Source organism: Zingiber officinale, chromosome 1A (assembly GCF_018446385.1).
Source record: "Zingiber officinale cultivar Zhangliang chromosome 1A, Zo_v1.1, whole genome shotgun sequence".
Taxonomy (NCBI): domain Eukaryota; kingdom Viridiplantae; phylum Streptophyta; class Magnoliopsida; order Zingiberales; family Zingiberaceae; genus Zingiber; species Zingiber officinale.
The window spans coordinates 9,732,341-9,752,377 of record NC_055987.1 but is presented as its reverse complement, the minus strand read 5'-3'; the positions used below and the strand labels follow the sequence as shown (position 1 = coordinate 9,752,377).

Sequence of the window (20,037 nt, the reverse complement as noted above, 5' to 3'; positions counted from 1 at the left end):
CCCGCCTAGAACCGTCTCGACTGGCCACATAAGTTTCGGCTTCCCTTTCGCTCCGGTCATTTCTATTAATGAGATAGGACGGAATTTAATTACGAACATTTTTTAATATAGGGGCCTCTCTGAAAATTTTCATTCTTAGGGACCGATTTATGTTTTTGCCCTTCATTTTAATGACATTAAAACTAGAACAATATATATTTTTTATTTTAAAATGACAGAAAACTATAATTTTACATGGCACAAGTTAGTTTTTATGACTGACTGAAAATAAAGTTTAGTGAGTAAAATTATAATTTGAAATGTCTTGGGAGTTTTTAAAAAAGTGATCAGGGGCAAAATTAAAATTTCTCTCAAGATAATTAAACAGGTTGGGTGTATGAGACGAACGGCGAAAAAACAAACCAACAGCGCACCGGCAACTCACCACGCGGTCTCCTCGCACGCCACGGCAGGGCACTTACCGGCTGCAGCCGGTCGCTTTTGAAGGTGGAGGAGGAAGATGGCGACCATTTCGGTCCTTCTCGGCTATAAGTACCCAGCTACTGCCACATTAGCTCTTTTTTCCCTTCTTTCCTTTTCTCTTCATTGCAGCTCCTCCGCCGCGCCGCGCCCGCGCAGCCCTCTGATTCTTCTCCCTTCGATCTCATTTACCTTCTCGACATACTAGATCCACGCAGGTGACTCCCCTTTTTCATCCTTTGCTGATTTTTCCGTTTCTTTTCCAACTTTTGATGATCGGTTGAGTTTCTTTTCTTTGCTCGGTGCTTAATCCTTGTTATGTTATTGTTAGTAGATCTGTTCCCAATTTTTTTTTATCAAATTTTGCTTCTTGTCTGGATATCTACGCTTTTACGTCCCTTTAATCTGCTCGAATGAAGTTTTAGCATCCTCTGGAAATGAAAAAAAAAAAAGAAAAATGCGAGTTTCTGATGCAATCTGTAAGAATGTGTATCCTTTTATTCGCAAAAGAATTCAAATTTTATTTTATATTTCCAAACCTTTTTGGAGCTAAAGTGTTTATGTGTTTCCTTCATTTGAACTGCGGTATAAAGTTTTACTCTGCTTAAATGGAAGTTTGAGGGAATAAAAGCGGGTTTTACTTGCATTTCACAAGGATTTTCTGTGAGAATGATCGAGGAAATGGAGGGGACGGACGAAGAGGGTCTCTGGCGAGTCGAGCCGCTCTGCTCCGTCGCGGAGCTCGACGACTTCGAGCACCTGTCACGGTTGCTCGATCGGCCGAGGATTAAGATAGAGCGCAAGCTGTCATTCGACGAGCGGTCGTTGAGCGAGCTCTCGGGCAATCTTCGGCTGGTTGACGAAATGTACTCCCCTGCTGCTGGTAGGTCAGTCTTGGACACACCAGCCTCATCGGCTCGAGACTGGTTTGAGCCGCATGGCCCACATCCGATGATCGCAGAGGCATGGGATGCTCTCCGAAGGTCCATTGTGCTCTTCCGTCGGCAGCCTGTTGGAACCATGGCTGCCATCGAACACGCCTCGGAGGAAGTCCTTAACTATGACCAGGTACATGGATGAACAGATATCCTATTAGATCCTGAAAAAGATTCCATATTTGACTTTGTTCTATTGATTTCAACTGCACCTCGCTTCTTTACCTTCCTAAAATGCCAACTTGATAGAACCTTCTTGAACTTAATCTCTTTAGGATTCTACGAGGATCCTATCAGTTGATCCCTTTTTATTCACTCATTTGTTAAATGAATATTTTTGTTGGTTTATATCAAAGCTTCATATCATAATCCTTGGTTCTATGTCTGTTAATCTTGTATTTAGGTCTTTGTGCGTGATTTTGTGCCAAGTGCTTTGGCTTTTCTAATGAATGGTGAAGCCGATATAGTTAAAAACTTTCTGTTGAAGACGCTCCTCCTCCAGAGCTGGGAAAAGAAAATTGATCGCTTCAAACTTGGGGAAGGGGTCTTACCAGCAAGCTTCAAGGTGAACCATGACCCTGCTAGGAAAAGTGAGACTCTAATAGCAGATTTTGGTGGGAGTGCAATTGGTAGGGTTGCACCTGTTGATTCTGGATTTTGGTGGATTATTCTTCTTCGAGCCTATACAAAATCTACTGGAGATTTATCTTTAGCAGAAACACCAGAATGCCAGAGAGGGATGAGGCTTATTTTATCTTTATGTCTCTCCGAGGGGTTTGACACTTTCCCTACCTTACTATGTGCCGATGGGTGCTCCATGATAGATCGTAGGATGGTAAGTTCAACAAATTCTGAAACTACAAGATATATTTTGATTATGTATGCAACAATAACTTGTGCTTTGTGCAAAGTTCAGCTGATAGATTATTTCCAGACTTTATTAGTTGTACGAGTTGCATAGCAAAAAACTGATGGCATTACTTTCAGTGAACAACTTAAGCTACTTCAAGTTTCTTTTCTAGTAGTTGATCATATTTCCCTATTGCTTGTTATTTCGACAGAGCAATAGACTTTGCATGTACTGCAGCTTGAAATCTAATCATTGTTCTATCATTTTTAGTACATTACTGAACCCAATTAACAGAAACAAAATTCATATTCCAACTGTTAAGCAGCAGTAAAAAAGTATGAAGTGTGGCGTCTGGTTTCATCTTTCATCTAACAATTGACTAAACTGTGCCAAAATGGATTTGATAGTCAATTGTTCGAATACCGGAAGGCGGATTCAATAACATCCAGTGATATGCTTGGTCTTGAAGTTCATAAACTCTTAATAAAACCATTTCTATAGTGAATATATTAGCATGTGTTTTGTTTATGGTAATGCAGAATGATGTTAGCTATCAGTTTGATATCAAGTATATGGAAAGAGAATTGTTGTGCTAAAGATGTACTCATGTAGAAGTTCAAGACTTCAAGTTTCTATCATATAGTTTCATTACTGAAGTTGATTGTACAGTTTGTTTATAATTATTCCTTTTCTGATTGATTTATGTATATATTCAATCATTGGTAAGATAATAACTTTTTGAATCATCTTGACATTGCTTTCCTTCTTGGGGAAATTTAGGGTGTATATGGTTATCCCATAGAAATCCAATCCCTCTTTTTCATGGCACTGAGATGTGCACTAGCAATGCTCAAACCTGATGCAGAAGGTGAGGAATTTATAGAGAGAATAGTACAGCGTTTGCGCGCCTTAGGTTATCACATGAGAAGTTATTTTTGGCTGGACTTCCAACAGTTAAATGATATATACCGCTACAAGACTGAAGAGTACTCTCATACGGCTGTCAATAAGTTCAATGTCATTCCTGATTCAATCCCAGAGTGGATATTCGATTTCATGCCGTCTCGCGGCGGTTACTTTGTCGGAAATGTTAGCCCTGCGAGAATGGACTTCAGATGGTTTGCCCTTGGTAACTGCATTGCCATATTATCATCCCTTGCTACACCAGAGCAATCAGTTGCAATTATGGATCTCATCGAAGGGAGATGGGAGGAACTAGTCGGTGAAATGCCCTTAAAGATATCTTATCCTGCTTTAGAAGGTCATGAATGGAGAAGTGTGACAGGATGCGATCCTAAAAACACGAGATGGAGTTATCATAACGGTGGATCTTGGCCAGGTGAATTGAAATCCTTTTCCTCATTTCTTATTGATGAAAGTCTGAAGGAAGTACTTTATGTTTGTTTATGGCAGTTCTTCTATGGCTACTCACTGCAGCCTGTATCAAGACCGGCAGGCCACAGATTGCAAGGAAGGCCATTGACCTTGCGGAGAGCAGGTTGTCAAAAGACGGCTGGCCGGAATACTACGACGGAAAGCTTGGAAGATACATCGGCAAGCAAGCGAGGAAGTATCAGACATGGTCTATCGCCGGCTACTTGGTGGCAAAAATGATGCTCGAAGACCCTTCTCACCTTGGAATGATCTCCCTTGAAGAGGAGAAGGGGAAGAAGCGCGTGATAAAGAGGTCAGCTTCATGGACTGCATGAGACTCACTCAACTAAGTGGCAACGGATGCAGAACTGCTCACGCCTTATTAATTTGTTTGAGTTTATTCCAAATACAATTCATAAGTTTTATTAATCATCTATTTAACTATTTTAAATTATTTGTTAAATTATTATTATTTTATTTTTCATATGAAGTAATTTCCATGCGATTATAACGAGTCGACGCCCGCAATTTTCAACCTGACCATTACCGACCGCTTCCCCTTCCCGAGCGATGACGGGAGAAGAACCCGACGCCGGCGGGGACCCCCCAAGCGTGGCCATCGCCGATCCCCTCCTGTCCCCTCCGACCTCACCCCTCGATCTCCCTTTCGACGTGCCGTCGCTCCTCGCCCTCTCCAGACGCGGGCAGTGGCGTGCCGTCCTCGACGCCGTCGCCGTGGCCCGCCGCAGCCATGGCCTCCTTCCGCACCACCACCTCGTGTGTCTTGCCGTGTCCGCCCTCGCCCTCTCGAAGTTGCGTCGGTTCTCCGACGCCGCCGCCGAGATCGACGCCCTCGACGCCCCTTTGGATTCCCCTCGCTTCCGCTTCGAATCCTACCCGTCTTCCTACCCTGGACGTTCCGGTTCCATGGTCCCCTTCGCCCTCCGGTTCCTCCACGCTGACCTTCCCCAGCGGCTCGGTACCAGATCCGTCACCGTCGATCGCCTCTACGCGCTCTTCGACCTCGTGCGATCCAAGATTCTGGAGGAGACCACCACCGCATCTGCCGACTTGTGGCGACGCAGGGAGGTATTCGTGATAGCTTCCCTCTGTTGCAACCACTTCGTCCACCGGGAGTTCGAGGCGGCTCTGGCGCTGGTTAGGCTACTTCTTGAGCGGGATCCATCCGACCCTTTGCTCCTCTCCCGACTCGGGTATGTCCAACTCCAGATCGGTGACCTGACTGGTGCTAAGGCGTCGTTTGCGAGGTTGGAGAACCTTCATCCGTCAGGGGAGCGAACAGTGGAGTTGGAAAACCTTGTCGGGAGGAACAAGGCGCTGGAGTTCATCGTTGTCAAGGATTATGCTGCAGCTGTGAGAGAATACGAGGAGTGCATTGAAAGGGATCCTGCGGATGTAGTGGCACTGAACAATAAAGCTCTATGCTTGATGTACTCGAGAGACCTGTCCGATTCAATCAAGGTTCTAGAGGGGGCTTTGGAGAGGGTTCCAACTGCAGCTTTGAATGAAACATTGGTCGTGAATCTTTGCAGCATGTATGAACTAGCATATGTCAACCACGGAGATGTCAAGAAGACTCTTAGCAATTGGATTGCTCAGGTTGCACCTGATGACTTTGACCCCTCGTGTACTCGCATCTGATAAGTTTGGTATGGCAGTTTTTTCAAAATTGTTTTCTTGTTTTAGAATGTTATTTCTTGTTCCATTATACTGCTACCTTGTTCTGTTAGGCTATTGTGAAGTGGTTGAACTAATTGCATGATGGAACATTTTGTAATCTAAGTTCATTGTGGAAACTAGAATATATAATGTGTTTTATCATTATTATCATCACAGTATTCTGCTAGGAAAAACTGCTTCCTTATTTGTTAGTCTCCGCCGAGTTGTCTTGTATGGAAGTTGAAGGTCACTGATAAGATATATAGGATGTAACTACCTTTGACTTAGGCTTATGCATTGTTGTTTCAAGTTCCAACTGTTTATTCTATCAAGTTAATAGATCAATGCTCGTGTTTTGCAAGTTGTTATATTGGTAGCAACTAGACCTAGTACTAAGAATGATGGAATTTTCCAAATGAAAAGGGTTATTGTTGTGGTGGAGCCAACATTGGTAGACTATGATGCACATGTCATATATTAAGGATGGTTTGAGTTATATTTTGGGCCTTGATTGAGGTTCGAATCCTTAAGGGAGGAGATTGTGTTACCTAGATTGGATCCATATAGGAAATCATGGAGCTGATGAGAGAATTGATAATACTGAAATGATGGAACTGCGTTTGAGTTGGCTTAAACATTTTAGGCAAGTGGTTTAGGTTTGTCACTTACTGAGTCAGTATAGGTAGCAGTAACTCATTGGAGTAGTCATAATTTTACCCCTGATAAATCTTGAGTTCAGCCTGATTAGTTGTTTTTCTTAATTTTGATATTGCATTTTTATTTTTACAGATACCTGAGTACCTTAAGCTGAAGTCCATCTGTGTAATAAACTTGATGCTGAAGTCCATTTGTGAATTGTGCCAATAAACCTCAAGGAAAAGTCCATAAACCATACACAAGTTGATCTCTTTGTGTTTATCATCTCTTTCCCTCAATGATCAAAACTCTGCTACAAACTTGAAATGATCCTCTTCTCTTTTTCATGCATCTAGAGTTCTGAAGACATATTGTACTAATTTCATATGGGAACTTTCTATCTTGTTTTCCATTCTTTTCTCAATTGAGCACAATCTGAGATCATAGATAGAAATTTTCTTGATGGCTGATGCCAATAAAAATATATAAATCATATTCAATACCATCTAACTTAGTTTACTCTATGATTGGTAGCTTTTTAGGCATTCATATTTATACCATCTTGGATCAATATACATTGCTCTCAAATGCTTAGTTCCAAAATTTCATACCAATAACCTAATAAAATTACTAATACTGCCTTCTGTTTGATGGCTTCAGTAGAGAACATGCTCCCATTACATGGATTTGTTTTTCAGTATTATGAACCTCTCGACCTAGCCAGATTGTTATTTCTATCTATTGTTACCCTAGTCTCTTTTTGGTTGATACATTTGCAGTTCATATTTAGGATTCGGATACCTGTTATAACAAACAAAAACTAGTGAACTACCATCAAACCAGATAGTTCACACTGACATAAAAATTGATTACCCAAAATCATGCTCTTCCTGGTGTAGGATTAGCTTTTTTTTTTTTTTTGTAATCTCAGAAATTAGATGGTACTCTTGTGCTATTACTTCTATCTAGAAAGATAGTGGTGCAATCGACCAAAAATGTGTAGTTGGTTCAATAAAGTGTGTGCCTAATTCTATAGGCCTTACAAATTGTTGACTGTGGTCCCATATTTTATGTATTTTTCAAATACATAGAGCTCCATGCTAGATAACATCAACGTGGCTAACTCGAAATAGTTGGGTTGAATACGCACACCTTGTACAACGTAGTTTGTTCAATGATGATGGCTACTTAGGTCATGACATGGATCTTATCCTAATTATATTCATGTAAAGCTGATACTAACAACTGAGGTTGAACATCATTGATAGCATTTTAAGAATGTTTTGCGATGCGGTTACTTTTTATGTTGAAGACAAATAGCACTTGAAAGCATGGTTTAAAGTGTCGTGCCGAAACGGTCGAAACGGGCGAAATGTCTCATTCTGCTCAGCGACCGGCACCGACACGACCCCGACACCAGACCCACGACAGGTGCGACGTGTTGCGCGACCCCGTGGTCACAGCGGAGGGGTCGCTCGATCCTGTAACAGTAGTGGAGGGGTTGCATAACCCTTCCGTTGCCGCCGCGGAGGCATCGTGCGACCCTGCGATCACTGCAGAGGGGTCGCACGACCAACGTGGCCGCGCCGAAGGAGTCACGCAAGCCCCGCGGCCATGGCTTGTTGCGCAATCCCGCGACAATGCTGAAGTCGTGCGGGCTAGCGAGTGGTGTCGGATTTCAGTATTTTTTTAATTAAACTTAGGTTAATTATTTTAATCAACTCCTAGCTATGATAGAGATAATCTAAAGAGACTTTATTAAACCCTAATAAAATTATCTAATTAATTTTATATTTCATTTATTTTAATTTAAAAATTATAATAAAATTTTTATTTATTTATTTATCTATTTTCATATCTTTTCCTTTTTTAAAAGATTATTTTTTTTATCTTGTTTATTTTTTAAATATTTATGTTAAATATTTTAATTTTTAATTAATATATTTTATATTTAAAAAATATCGAAACTATATCGACACGGCACGATACGGTACCGAAACCGTATCGTTCCGGTCGAGGACCGAAACTTCGGCACGGGTCGAAATTTTAAATCTTGCTTGAAAGAACTGTATTGATAAATTTTATATTGTAGATTAGAGAAGATGTTGTATTCTAAGGAGCATGAAAAGGATAGCAGATGGTGAAATAGGAAGAGATGTTGGTTGAAAGATAATATACTGTGATCCGGCGGTAAGAATGGGGGACCCACTTCCTGAAGGGTCCCAGCCTGAGGACAGATGGAGGGCTGACTAAGCGGGTAAGGGTCGCGTCGAGCAGTTGAGCGGGTCCAAGCGGAGCCAGATATAACCCAGCCATCGGCTTGGGTTTCCGACGCCAAGGCGGGTGTCTGCCCGGCTGGAACCGAAGGGTCGAGCGGGTGGTCCGTTCGGCCAGGATAAGGGCGAGGATACAAAGATTAGCCGAACGGCCTATTCGTTCGGCTCGGGATATGGGATGTCAGCAAAGGCATGTCTAATGATTATGCCGTACACAAGATTTCACGATAGAGGATCTTGCCGTCACATCATGGAGAGGTTGATACAGTAGCGGTATGGCCTTATGGATGTCCTTCTGACAGACCCATACCTGGGCATGGTCGAAAGCAGGTGATTGCTTTGATTGGCGCGCCCAGGCTCCTTCTAGAGGTCTATATAAGGTCTCCATTTCTTCACCGGAGGTACACGAGTCTTCTGTTTCTAAGCCACCTCTTTGTTATTCCTCGCTTGACTTGAGCGTCGGAGGGCCGTCGCCGGGACACCCCTCCCGGCTCGGTTTTGTTGCAGGTTCGCCGGAGCACTCGAGGATCCAGCAGGGAGCGCCACATTCCCAGCGTCCGTTGACTCCTGGTTCGGACAGGATCAATTTGGCGCCGTCTGTGGGAACGCACCTGCATCTGAGCAGAGGTAATGGACGAGGCTGGAAGAATACATACCGTGGCACTCTCACAAGAAGAGTTGGACGCTCTGGTCGAGATAAGGGCCGCCAAACTTGTGGAGCAAAAACAGAAAGCATCTGCCGAGCGGCCGGAGTAGCAAGCAACATCAGCATCTGGTGGCCGAACGGAAGCACCACCTGCCACCGCCGCATTTCATCGGGCTCTGTTCCGCACCCCTGAAGCCTTACCAACTCACAGATATAAGGGGTCTTCTTTGGAGGAGATGCCTCGACGAGACGACAGGAAGGGGAAAGTCCCCCGAGCGGACGCGTCGCCCGAGCGGATCAATCGCCAATTTTCAGAGGCCATTCTACGAGACCCTCTGCCCAAGCACTACACGCCCCCGACGATCGGCGAGTATAATGGGACAACCGACCCGGATGATCACCTGGGTAAGTTTGATAACACGGCAACCCTCCATCAATACACAGATGGAGTAAAGTGCCGAGTTTTTCTCACCACTCTCTCGGGATCGGCTCAACGGTGGTTCCGGAGGCTGCCGGACGGATCCATCACAAGCTTCAAGGACTTCCGAACGGCCTTCCTCCACCACTTCGCCAGCAGTCGGCGTTATCAAAAAACAAGCGTAAGTCTGTTCGCCATCAAGCAAGAGGCCCGGGAATCGCTTCGAGCTTACATCCAGCGATTCAACCAAGTGGCGATGGACATTCCAACGGCCACTTCGGAAACCATGATGAACGCCTTCACACAAGGCCTAGTGGATGGAGATTTCTTCAGATCGCTCATCCGAAAGCCGCCCTGGGATTACGATCACATGCTACATCGGGCTAACGAGTACATTAACGTGGAAGAAGCACAGGCGGCCAGGAAAAAAGAAACTCTCGCCGAGCGGCCTCCTCCAGCACGCCGCTCATCAGCCGCCTAGAGGACCAAGGGCTGAAGCAATCCGATCTTCCCATGTCCGGTCCCATGTGCAGGAGGTAGCCGCCGCCCGGCCCAAACCGAAGAAGAGGTGGACCCCGATGTTCTGCTCCTTCCACCGGACGGATACGCACAACACCAGGGATTGTCGAAGTCTTCCCTTCGTGGCTCATCCTGTGCCACGGAGTGCTGGACGGCAATCTCCCTCAGTCGATCGGCGACAGAGAATTCAGGAAGCCGATCGGACGCGAGTTGATAGGCCACGGCCACAGACTCCCGATCTACATCGCTCTCCCAGGCGAGAGAATCGTCGAGCGTCCAGAGAACGGTCCAGACCATCCGCCCGGGAAGAGGAAAATAAAAGCAACACTCCCCGAGGCGAGATCAATGTCATCGCTGGCGGGCCTACCGGAGGAGACTCCAATCGAGCTAGAAAGGCGAGCGTTCGGCAGCTCCAAATTCATGCCGTCGGTTGCAGCAGAGAGCGAGCAAGCGGACCTGAAATCAGTTTCGGGCCCGGGGACTTGGAAGGAGTTGAATTGTCTCACGACGATGCTCTGCTCATCAATGCGGTAATAGCCAACTACACTATTCACCGCGTATTTGTTGACACAGGGAGCTCAGTCAACATCATATTCAAGAGGGCGTTCGATCAGCTGCAAATTGATCGAGCCAAGCTGCTACCTATGACGACTCCGCTCTACGGGTTCACGGATAACGAAGTTCAGCCGGTCGGCCAGATCCGGCTGGCTACCTCGCTGGGAGAAGAGCCGCTCAGGAGGACGAGAACAACAAACTTCGTGGTGGTTGACTCTCCCTCGTCCTACAACGTCATTTTGGGACGACCGATACTCAGCGAATTCCGGGCGGTCGTCTCAACTTTTCATCAAAAGATCAAATTCCCCGTGGAGGACCATGTGGGAGAGGTACGAGGGGATCAGCTAGCAGCTCGGCGATGTTACATCGAGATGGTCCGAGCAGAGGCCAATTCTGCTCGGAAAACGCCCCGGATCGAGGTAAACGCCATCACCGAAAAGCCACCCTCTTTAATTTATGAAGAAAAAGAGGAAGTGCAGATTCATCCGACCCGATCGGAAGCCACGACTTTTGTTGCCTCTGATCTGGAGGAGAAGCAGAAGGAGGAGCTGATCCAATGCCTCCGACGAAATCATGATGTATTCGTCTGGTCGACACATGAATTGCCCGAAATTTCGCCGAGCATAGCGCAACATGAGTTGCATGTCCGACCGGACGCACGGCCAGTAAAGCAAAGAAAAAGGGACTTCAGCGCCGAGCAGAATTACATCATCCGGGCGGAGGTCGAGAAGCTTCTGGAGGCCGGCCATATACGAGAAGTACAGTTTCCGAGTTGGTTGGCTAACGTAGTGTTAGTCTCCAAGCCGGGTGGCAAGTGGAGAGTCTGCATTGATTTTCGGGACTTGAACAAAGCATGCCCCAAGGACTTTTATCCTCTGCCCCGGATAGATCAGCTGGTGGACTCTACGGCCGGCTGCGAATTAATTTGTATGCTCGACGCCTACCAAGGCTATCATCAAGTGCCGCTCGCCCGTGAAGATCAAGAAAAAGTTAGCTTCCACATATTGCTACAATGTGATGCCGTTCGGATTGAAGAATGCCGGGGCCACCTATCAACGCTTGATGAACAAAGTGTTCAGAGAGCAGATCGGGCGGAATCTGGAAGTTTATGTGGATGACATTCTTATCAAAACCGTCCGAGCGGCCGATCTATTCAAGGACATGGAAGAAACCTTTCGGACGCTACGCAAATATGGAGTCAAGCTAAATCCCCAGAAGTGCCTGTTCGGAGCAAAAGGAGGGCGTTTCTTGGGGTATATAGTGACCGAGCGGGGAATTGAAGCTAATCCCAGCAAGGTGAAAGCTCTACAAGACATGCCGCCTCCAAGAAATACAAGGGAAGTGCAGCGTTTGACCGGTCGGATAACCGCATTGTCCCGAATCTGCCGACCGGAGCCTCCCTTTCTTCAAAATTTTGCGCAAGGCAACTAAATTTCACTGGGACGAGGAATGCGACCGAGCATTCGAAGAATTGAAGACATATCTTAATTCTCTGCCTATACTAGCCAAGCCGATCGGGGGTGAGTCACTTTATATTTATCTGTCTTCAACCGAGCATGCTGTAGGCTCGGCACTTGTAAGGTCCAGCGGCGAGGAACAGCCGGTGTATTTTCTGAGCCACATCTTAAAAGATGCCGAATCTCGTTACACTGGGCTCGAGAAGTTGGCCTTTGCTTTGGTTCTAGCCGCTCGGCGCCTCCGACCATATTTCTTGGCTCACATCATCATTGTCCAGACGAACAGTCCACTAGGAAGAGTACTGTTGAATCTAGAAGCGTCCGGACGGCTCATCAAGTGGACGACAGAACTGAGTGAATTTGACATCCAATACCAGCCCCACTCGGCGATTAAAGCGCAATCCTTGGCTGATTTTGTGACGGAAGTGCAGAGGCCAGAGCCGGAAGCTATGTGGAGAATATATGTGGATGAGTCTTCCACTCGGCTCGGAAGTGGAATTGGAATATTGCTGTTCTCACCCCAAGAAGAAAAGATGCACTTATCCGTCCGGCTGGATTACAAAGCTACCAACAATGAAGCAGAGTATGAGGCCCTCATAGCCGGATTGCAGGCAGCACGGCATGTGGGAGCCGGTCGGGTGACACTCTATTCGGATTCACAGTTGGCCGCTCAGCAACTTTCTGGCACCTTTGAAATCAAACTCTACGCTGAGGCCTTTGAAAAACTCAAAGCTAATTTCCGCGAGGTTCTTATTCAGAAGATTCCCCGAACGGAGAACCAGGCAGCCGATGAGTTGGCCAAACTAGCAAGTTCTATAACGCCGGTCATTATCCCGAAGCCAATTGAACAAGTATCTTTGGTGGCACATGTTGACCGGATGGAAGACCTCATGTTTTTGGACGACTGGAGGACACCCATCATGGAGTTTTTGCGCTCGGGCACCACTCCTGCCGATCGGGATGAAGCCCAGCTGCTCAGGAGGAGGCCGGTCGGTTCACACTCATCGGCGATCAGCTCTACAAGAAGGCTTTCTCTCGCCCGCTGTTGAAGTGTGTGAGCTCGGAAGACTCGGCTTACATCCTCCAAGAGGTACATCAAGGATCGTGCGGAGGACATCCGGGCGGACGATCGCTAGCCAAGAAGATTTTGCTAGCTGGATACTTTTGGCCGACCTTACAAATGGACGCCGCTCGGACAGTATCTACGTGCCTTTCATGCCAGAAGTATCACAACCTCTCGCACCGACCGGCAGAGGAGATGAAGACATCAGCCGTTTCATGTCCTTTCGATCAATGGGGAATGGATATTGTGGGTCCATTTCCGATGGTGACCGGGCAGAGGAAATTTTTGCTGGTGGCGGTCGATTATTTTTCCAAGTGGGTGGAGGCCGAGCCACTAGCCAGGATCACTGAGCAGATGGTCAAAAAATTCATCTGGCAACACATCATCTGTAGGTTCGGTATCCCTCGCCGATTGGTTTCCGACAATGGGCGGCAATTCACAGGGAAGGTGCTAGAAGATTGGTGCAAAAGCTATGGCATCGAGCAACACTTCACGTCCGTGGCTTACCCCCAAAGCAACAGTCAAGCCGAAGTAGCCAACCGGGAAATTCTCCGTATTCTGCGCGGAAGTTGGCCGGATGAAGTGCCGGGCGTTTATGGGCCATCCGAACGACTCTAAGGAAGGAACGGGCGTCACACCTTTTCATCCGGTGTACGGCGAAGCGATCATTCCGGTTGAAGTCGGCGTCGAGTCCGTCCGGGTCCAATTGTACGATGAAGGCAACGCCGATCGGAGGAACATGGAGCTGGATTTGATTGACGAGGAGCGAGCCAAGGCATCCGTTCGGCTGATGGCATACCGTCAACGAATGAAGCAAAACTACAACCGTCGCGTCATTCCCCGATCATTCGGTCGGCGACCTTGTCCGGAAGAAAGTCAAACCGGTCGGCGTCGGCAAGCTTGAAGCTCCGTGGGCGGCCTTCAAAATCATCGAAAAGCTCGGGCGTATTATTTGGAGGATGAGGACGGTAGGCAGCTAGATAGACCGTGGAACCACCTCCAGCCTTACCAGGCGGGGTGAAAGGTGTGCCAATGTAAATCATCCTGTGTACTTTTTTCGAACTTGAAATGCGAAATGAAAATCAAGAGAACAAATATAAGGCATCGTCGACGAGGAAACCGCGCCGTTAGGCCGGAGGTAAATGGGTCGAGCCAAGCGCTCGAGGATCGAAGACCCAGTACCTTCCGGTCGGAGGTAAATTATCCGAGCCAAAATGCTCGACGAAACAGACCCTGAGCCATTCGGCCAGGAGTACGTTCTCCGAGCTGGGTGGAAGGGGCATATGGATTATCCGAGCCAAGCGCCCGAATAGCGAAGGCCTCCCAACCGATTAGATTCGCAAGCAAATGACCCGTGCTGTTCGGCCGGGCATAAAGACGGTTCAAGCGCGAGATAAGTTATGAAGGCCAAGGTCGCTCGACCTGGTAAGGAGTTAGCCTTGAAGGCCGTCTAGCCCAGACGTTAAACCGTAGAGCCGCGCCGACCGGCTATAAATATCCGCGCCGACGAGCTCCGTCGTTAAAGATCGAGAGACGAGCCGGCGTCTATAAACCCTCCGAGCGGAATACCGTCTAGCCCAGAGGTCAAACGATCGACGCGCGCCGACCGGCTATAAATATCCGCGCCGACGAGCTCCGTCGTTAAAGATCGAGAGACGAGCCGGCGTCTATAAACCCTCCGAGCGGAATACCGTCTAGCCCAGACGTTAAACCGTAGAGCCGCGCCGACCGGCTATAAATATCCGCGCCAACGAGCTCCGTCGTTAAAGATCGAGAGACGAGCCGGCGTCTATAAACCCTCCGAGCGGAAGACCGTCTAGCCCAGACGTTAAACCGTAGAGCCGCGCCGACCGGCTATAAATATCCGCGCCGTCGAGCTCCGACGTTAAAGATCGAGAGCCGCGCCGACCGACTATAAATAACCGCGCCGTCGAGCACCGACGTTAAAGATCGAGAGACGAGCCGGCGTTTATAAACTCTCCGAGCGGAAGATCGTCTAGCCTAGACGTTAAACCGTAGAGACGAGCCGGCGTCTATAAACTCTCCGAGCGGAAGACCGTCTAGCCCAGACGTTAAACCGTAGAGCCGCGCCGACCGGCTATAAATATCCGCGCCGAAGACCGTCTAGCCCAGACGTTAAACCGTAGAGCCGCGCCGACCGGCTATAAATATCCGCGCCGTCGATATCCGACGTTAAAGATCGAGAGTCAAACCCGCGACTGTGAGCTTACTGGACGAAACTAAGGACGCCAAATAACGAGCGTTCGCAAGTACTAAATTGATTAAGTCCGATCGGCCATCAGTTTGCCAATACTCCGCATTCACTGAATGCAAACAGCATAGCCAAGCGCTAAACGATTTCGAGGAAAACAAGTCAACTGATTAACCCGATCGGTCGTCTAGTGGGGAACACGTCGAGCTTAACTGACTCTACGAATAAGCACCAAACAGACAAAAGACGGCAATGAAGGGCAAGCAAAAATAGAGGCAAAAGAAGACAATTACGCCGATCGGCTCATGCAAAAATTTTACATCAGCAGATGGAATACAGGAAGTACTGGGAAGAACTCGCTTCACTCCGGGTCCTCAAAATTAAAAAAGGCGTCCGGGATATCATCAATCATAGCCGCCAGATCTGAAGAGGGAATGCTCAGATCAGCAGGAAGGTGCCCCCCCTTCTTCAAGTACGCCATGGTGACCTTGACCGCCTCGGCGAAAGTGGAGGAGACGTTGCCACCGAACTTTTCGCCGAACCGCTCCGAGCGGAGGTATTCTTGGCGCGCTGCTGCTAGGCGACTCGGCTCCCCTTCCTTGTACTTTCTGAAAGCCGCTCGGGAGGCAATTATCGAGTCCTGGAGAACTTTCTGGTCCACCTCCGCTTTAGTGCGTTCAGCGGAGCGCCCATCCCGTTCGGCAGCTAGTTGGGCTTCCAGATTCTTAGATTGCTGATCTAGGGCTCGGACTTCAACTTTCATCTTGTCCAGATTAGCAATCGCCCGCTTCTTCCGGCTACTGGCGCGCTTCACGTCTGCGTCGCGTTTCTTCACCAGGCCTTCAAGTCGAGCCACCTCTGTAGCCAGGTCGGCGGCCTTCTTCTGTTCGGCCTCACGGGTTTGTTTCTCCCGCTCGGCCGATGGACCCCCCGAGACTTGGAGTTTTTCCATGAGATCCTCCAGCTCAGCCAGCCGATGGCTAGTGGCGATTTGCTCCGCCCAATGCTGTAAGGGAAATAACAAAATCAGGAACTGAACAGTAGCATGGCACAGGAAGAAAAACGAACCTACCTGAGTGGCTTGCTGCATATGGTTATCGCCGAGCTGCTTGGGCGTCATGAGGGCCACCCGAATCTGGGCGTCCTCGAAAAGTTTGGCGAGCGGACCCGTCAAGGTTATTTCATGAACGGGGCTTGATGGCCGATCGGCAGACAGTAAATATTCCTCCGCTGGGAATCGAAGGGTAGTCTTGATGGTCGGGTGGCCGGCCGGCACTTCCTCAGCCGCAGTCGCATGGCCCGAGGACTCCCCTATGGTTGAAGTCTCGCCCAACCGTCGTAAGCGACGACGAGTCAGTGGAGGAGAGCCAGAGGGCTGTGCGGTGGGCGAGACCACTGAGGTCCCGATCTGCGAAGGCGTGCGATCTGGCGAAGCGACCTCGATCGGCGCTTGTGGTTCGCCTTCTTGGGTCGGCGGAAGGCTGGGGTCTCTTCGACGTTTCCGCCGAACTTCCCGTGGTGAATCCCCGGCCTGGGGGACTCCCAGCTCGGCTGGGGCAGAGGAAACAGGATCCGCCTCAACCTCTGTTGAAGCGGATGGAGTAACTTCTGTTTCTCCCCCCTCTGCCGGGCGGCTGGGATTAGACCCCGCTCGGCGAGTTCTTTTTGGTAGCCGCCTCAATCTCCACGGCTTTCAATTTCAGATGATCGAGAGCCTTGGAGCGCCACATGACTGCAGGAAGAAATTAAAATCGGTTAGATAAAAAGGCTAAGAGAGTAAAGGTCCTTACCCATACGGTAGGGAGATTGGCCCGAACGGGAGATAATCCAAAATGTACAACACCCTTGAGAAGCAATCGGTCGATTTTGTCACCGGACAACAGTTTGCATGGAGGTAGACTGGATTATACGAATTTGCAAGCTCTACTGGTCAATGATCCGCCATTTAGTTCGAATCTTGGCGCTCGGGAAGTCGTATATAGAAGAAAAACTCCTTCCAGTGCTTGTTGGAGGTCGGCATATTATCAAAAAATTTGAAGCCTATTCTACTTTGGAAAATAAAGGTGCCCAATTCGGATTGTTTGGGGTAGAAGAAGAAGTGGAATATTTTGGGGTCAAGTGGAATACTATGCAGCCTAAAGAGGACGACCACCCCACTCAGCAGCCTAAAGGAATTCGACACAAGTTGGCCGAGCGGGATGCGGAAATAATTACAAACTTCCAAAATAAATGGATGGGTAGGAAATCTAAGGCCGCCCTGTAATTGGTCTAGAAAAAAGCAAATGGTACCGATCGGCGGGTTATGGGGCCGATCGGTTGGGTCGACTATAACTATTTCATGGTCGTCCGGGATCCTGTACGTCCGAACAAGACGCCGAGCGCCCTCCTTATCAAATTTACTTTCCATACTCATATACCATGGACCGTGAACATGGGTAGCGGGTTCGGAAGAGCTCGCCATCTCGAAGAGACAAAAGGATAGCAGCGAAAGAGAGGTGAAACGATTAGGAAAGACCTGGTAAGCGAGGAAAGAAGGCTCACTAAGAAGGAGATGGGCGGAGAAGATCGCCGGTGAGATGGTAGCCGCCGAAAAATGGGAACTGGATCGCTGGAGGCCGCAGCAGCAGAGGAGTCAGGAGGACAAAGCACGAGCAAAGATGCGGCAGAGGAGGAGGACTAAGGCTTTATACGGCCGAAGCCGATTGGCCTCCACCGTTCGATCCAGGTCACGGGAAACAAGGACGCCATCGGGCCGTCCATTTCAAAACAATCGGCGTCTCATCGTACGGATCATCACCGCCACGCGAGAAGAGCTACGTGACGCTCTGTCACCAGGCGCAATTAATGCGCCCATACCGCGCATGCTTCGACTTAATGAAAAGGATTTGCGTGATTTTCGAGAAGATTTAGACAAGCAAACATCTACGTTGAGCGCCAAGACATTCAAAACGAAGAGCCGAGCGGCTGAATTTGGCATAAGGGCCGAACGGCGCAAGGGATATTATAAGCGACGGTAAGGCGACGACCGCCCGCTCGGACACATAGTTTAGTCAGTCGGACTCACTGCCTCCTTCGACTAGACTTGAAGGGGAGGCAAGTGATCCGGCGGTAAGAATGGGGGACCCACTTCCTGAAGGGTCCCAGCCTGAGGACAGATGGAGGGCTGACTAAGCGGGTAAGGGCCGCGTCGAGCAGTTGAGCGGGTCCAAGCGGAGCCAGATATAACCCAGCCATCGGCTTGGGTTTCCGACGCCAAGGCGGGTGTCTGCCCGGCTGGAACCGAAGGGCCGAGCGGGTGGTCCGTTCGGCCAGGATAAGGGCGAGGATATAAAGATTAGCCGAACGGCCTATTCGTTCGGCTCGGGATATGGGATGTCAGCAAAGGCATGTCTAATGATTATGCCGTATACAAGATTTCACGATAGAGGATCTTGCCGTCACATCATGGAGAGGTTGATACAGTAGCGGTATGGCCTTATGGATGCCCTTCTGACAGACCCATACCTGGGCATGGTCGAAAGCAGGTGATTGCTTTGATTGGCGCGCCCAGGCTCCTTTGAGAGGTCTATATAAGGTCTCCATTTCTTCACCGGAGGTACACGAGTCTTCTGTTTCTAAGCCACCTCTTTGTTATTCCTCGCTTGACTTGAGCGTCGGAGGGCCGTCGCCGGGACACCCCTCCCGGCTCGGTTTTGTTGCAGGTTCGCCGGAGCACTCGAGGATCCAGCAGGGAGCGCCACATCCCCAGCGTCCGTTGACTCCTGGTTCGGACAGGATCATACTGCATGAGAAATTAGTTAGCATTTATATTGTAGATCATTTCTACAAAGACAATTATATTTTCAATCATGGCTATCTATGACAACTCTTATAATAAGAGTAATCCATCATGCTGGAGTGTTAGTAATCCTCACGGTGGCAAACCACATGCTGATGCTATAAACTTGGTGCAGCCAACTAGGCAAAAATTTTAAGTACATCATCACATAACAAGCTGCCTAAGGCATCTTATATTGTCATTGTGTGTCACTTATGTTTCAATACAAGATCTACCTAAAAAATGGAGTTCTTATTTGGGTTATTTCTACATTATTTAATCATTATTACTGCTGATGAATTTGATTACTTTTAATTTGGGGGCAAATGGAAACACAATAGCATCTCTTACAGTATGGATTCTTTTTACTGTCTAAGGCATCTCATATTGTCATTATAAGTCGCTTATGTTCAGCACAAAATCCACCAAAAAAAACAAAATTCTTAATTTTTTATTACATTATTTAATTATTATAACTGCTGCTAAATTCGATTACTTTTTGTTTGAGGACAAATGGCATCTCTTACAGTATGGATTCTTTTTTCAATGTTTGTAGCGGTTTTGATCATTGGGATGAACTTTTCAGCAATGGTTCTTGGATTTATAATTGCTACTGAAGATTGAATTCTAGTTGGAATAGAAGCTGGCTGAAGTTCGATCCATACTTTGTTTTGTAAACATGGGCAAAGGCTCGATAGGAATGAGCAGCCAGATCATGTACATTGCAGAATGCCATGAGGATGTGTTTAACATGGCCCAACTTTAATTTTGATTCAACTTCTTTATTTTGCTTGTAGAATCAGTGAAAGCTCGAGCATTATAGCGTTATTTGACTACGTTATTCTTTCATTTAGAAATATTTTTTAAAATGTTATAGCGATGTGAATCTCTGACTAGTGATGATTGCACACTTGAAATAAGAATAGCAATGTATGGCGGTGAGATAAGGAGGTGGGAGGAGGACGTCTAGTAATCATCTTATGCTATAAGAGTGAAGATGGCGGTGAGGCCTTGCTAAGGCTGAGGTGGAGTTGAGGAAGGAGTCGAGATTGGTGATGGTGGTGAGGAAGGAGAGGAGAAGAAAGAGGAGGCAGGTGACAGTGCGGTTGCTCACTGCCGACATTCGGATCGATTGATCGC

At 47.8% G+C, this 20,037-nt stretch overlaps 2 protein-coding genes across 2 annotated transcripts; both read left to right on the top strand.

The window, feature by feature from the left end:
* Positions 1-575: 575 nt before the first annotated feature.
* On the top strand, positions 576-4,016 carry LOC122017781 (probable alkaline/neutral invertase D). The gene is made up of 5 exons (XM_042575473.1): positions 576-677; positions 1,115-1,527; positions 1,798-2,229; positions 3,025-3,583; positions 3,658-4,016. Exons 2-5 carry the CDS (start codon positions 1,129-1,131, stop codon positions 3,951-3,953), a joined length of 1,686 nt encoding a protein of 561 aa, XP_042431407.1. The 5' UTR covers positions 576-677; positions 1,115-1,128; the 3' UTR covers positions 3,954-4,016.
* A 120-nt stretch (positions 4,017-4,136) lies between these two features.
* LOC122017788 (trafficking protein particle complex subunit 12-like) lies at positions 4,137-19,746 on the top strand. The gene is made up of 2 exons (XM_042575483.1): positions 4,137-5,288; positions 19,454-19,746. The coding sequence occupies exon 1, from the start codon at positions 4,189-4,191 to the stop codon at positions 5,278-5,280; it is 1,092 nt and encodes a 363-aa protein (XP_042431417.1). The 5' UTR covers positions 4,137-4,188; the 3' UTR covers positions 5,281-5,288; positions 19,454-19,746.
* Positions 19,747-20,037: the final 291 nt, after the last annotated feature.

What these genes read in the sequence shown, in the direction of transcription:
- LOC122017781 (XM_042575473.1), top strand. Translation starts at nt 1,129, where the DNA reads ATGATCGAGGAAATGGAGGGGACGGACGAAGAGGGTCTCTGGCGAGTC. An exon ending in AAGTCCTTAACTATGACCAG is followed by an intron (nt 1,528 to 1,797) that starts GTACATGGATGA and finishes TCTTGTATTTAG; the next exon opens with GTCTTTGTGCGTGATTTTGT. An exon ending in CCATGATAGATCGTAGGATG is followed by an intron (nt 2,230 to 3,024) that starts GTAAGTTCAACA and finishes GGGGAAATTTAG; the next exon opens with GGTGTATATGGTTATCCCAT.
- LOC122017788 (XM_042575483.1), top strand. Translation starts at nt 4,189, where the DNA reads ATGACGGGAGAAGAACCCGACGCCGGCGGGGACCCCCCAAGCGTGGCC.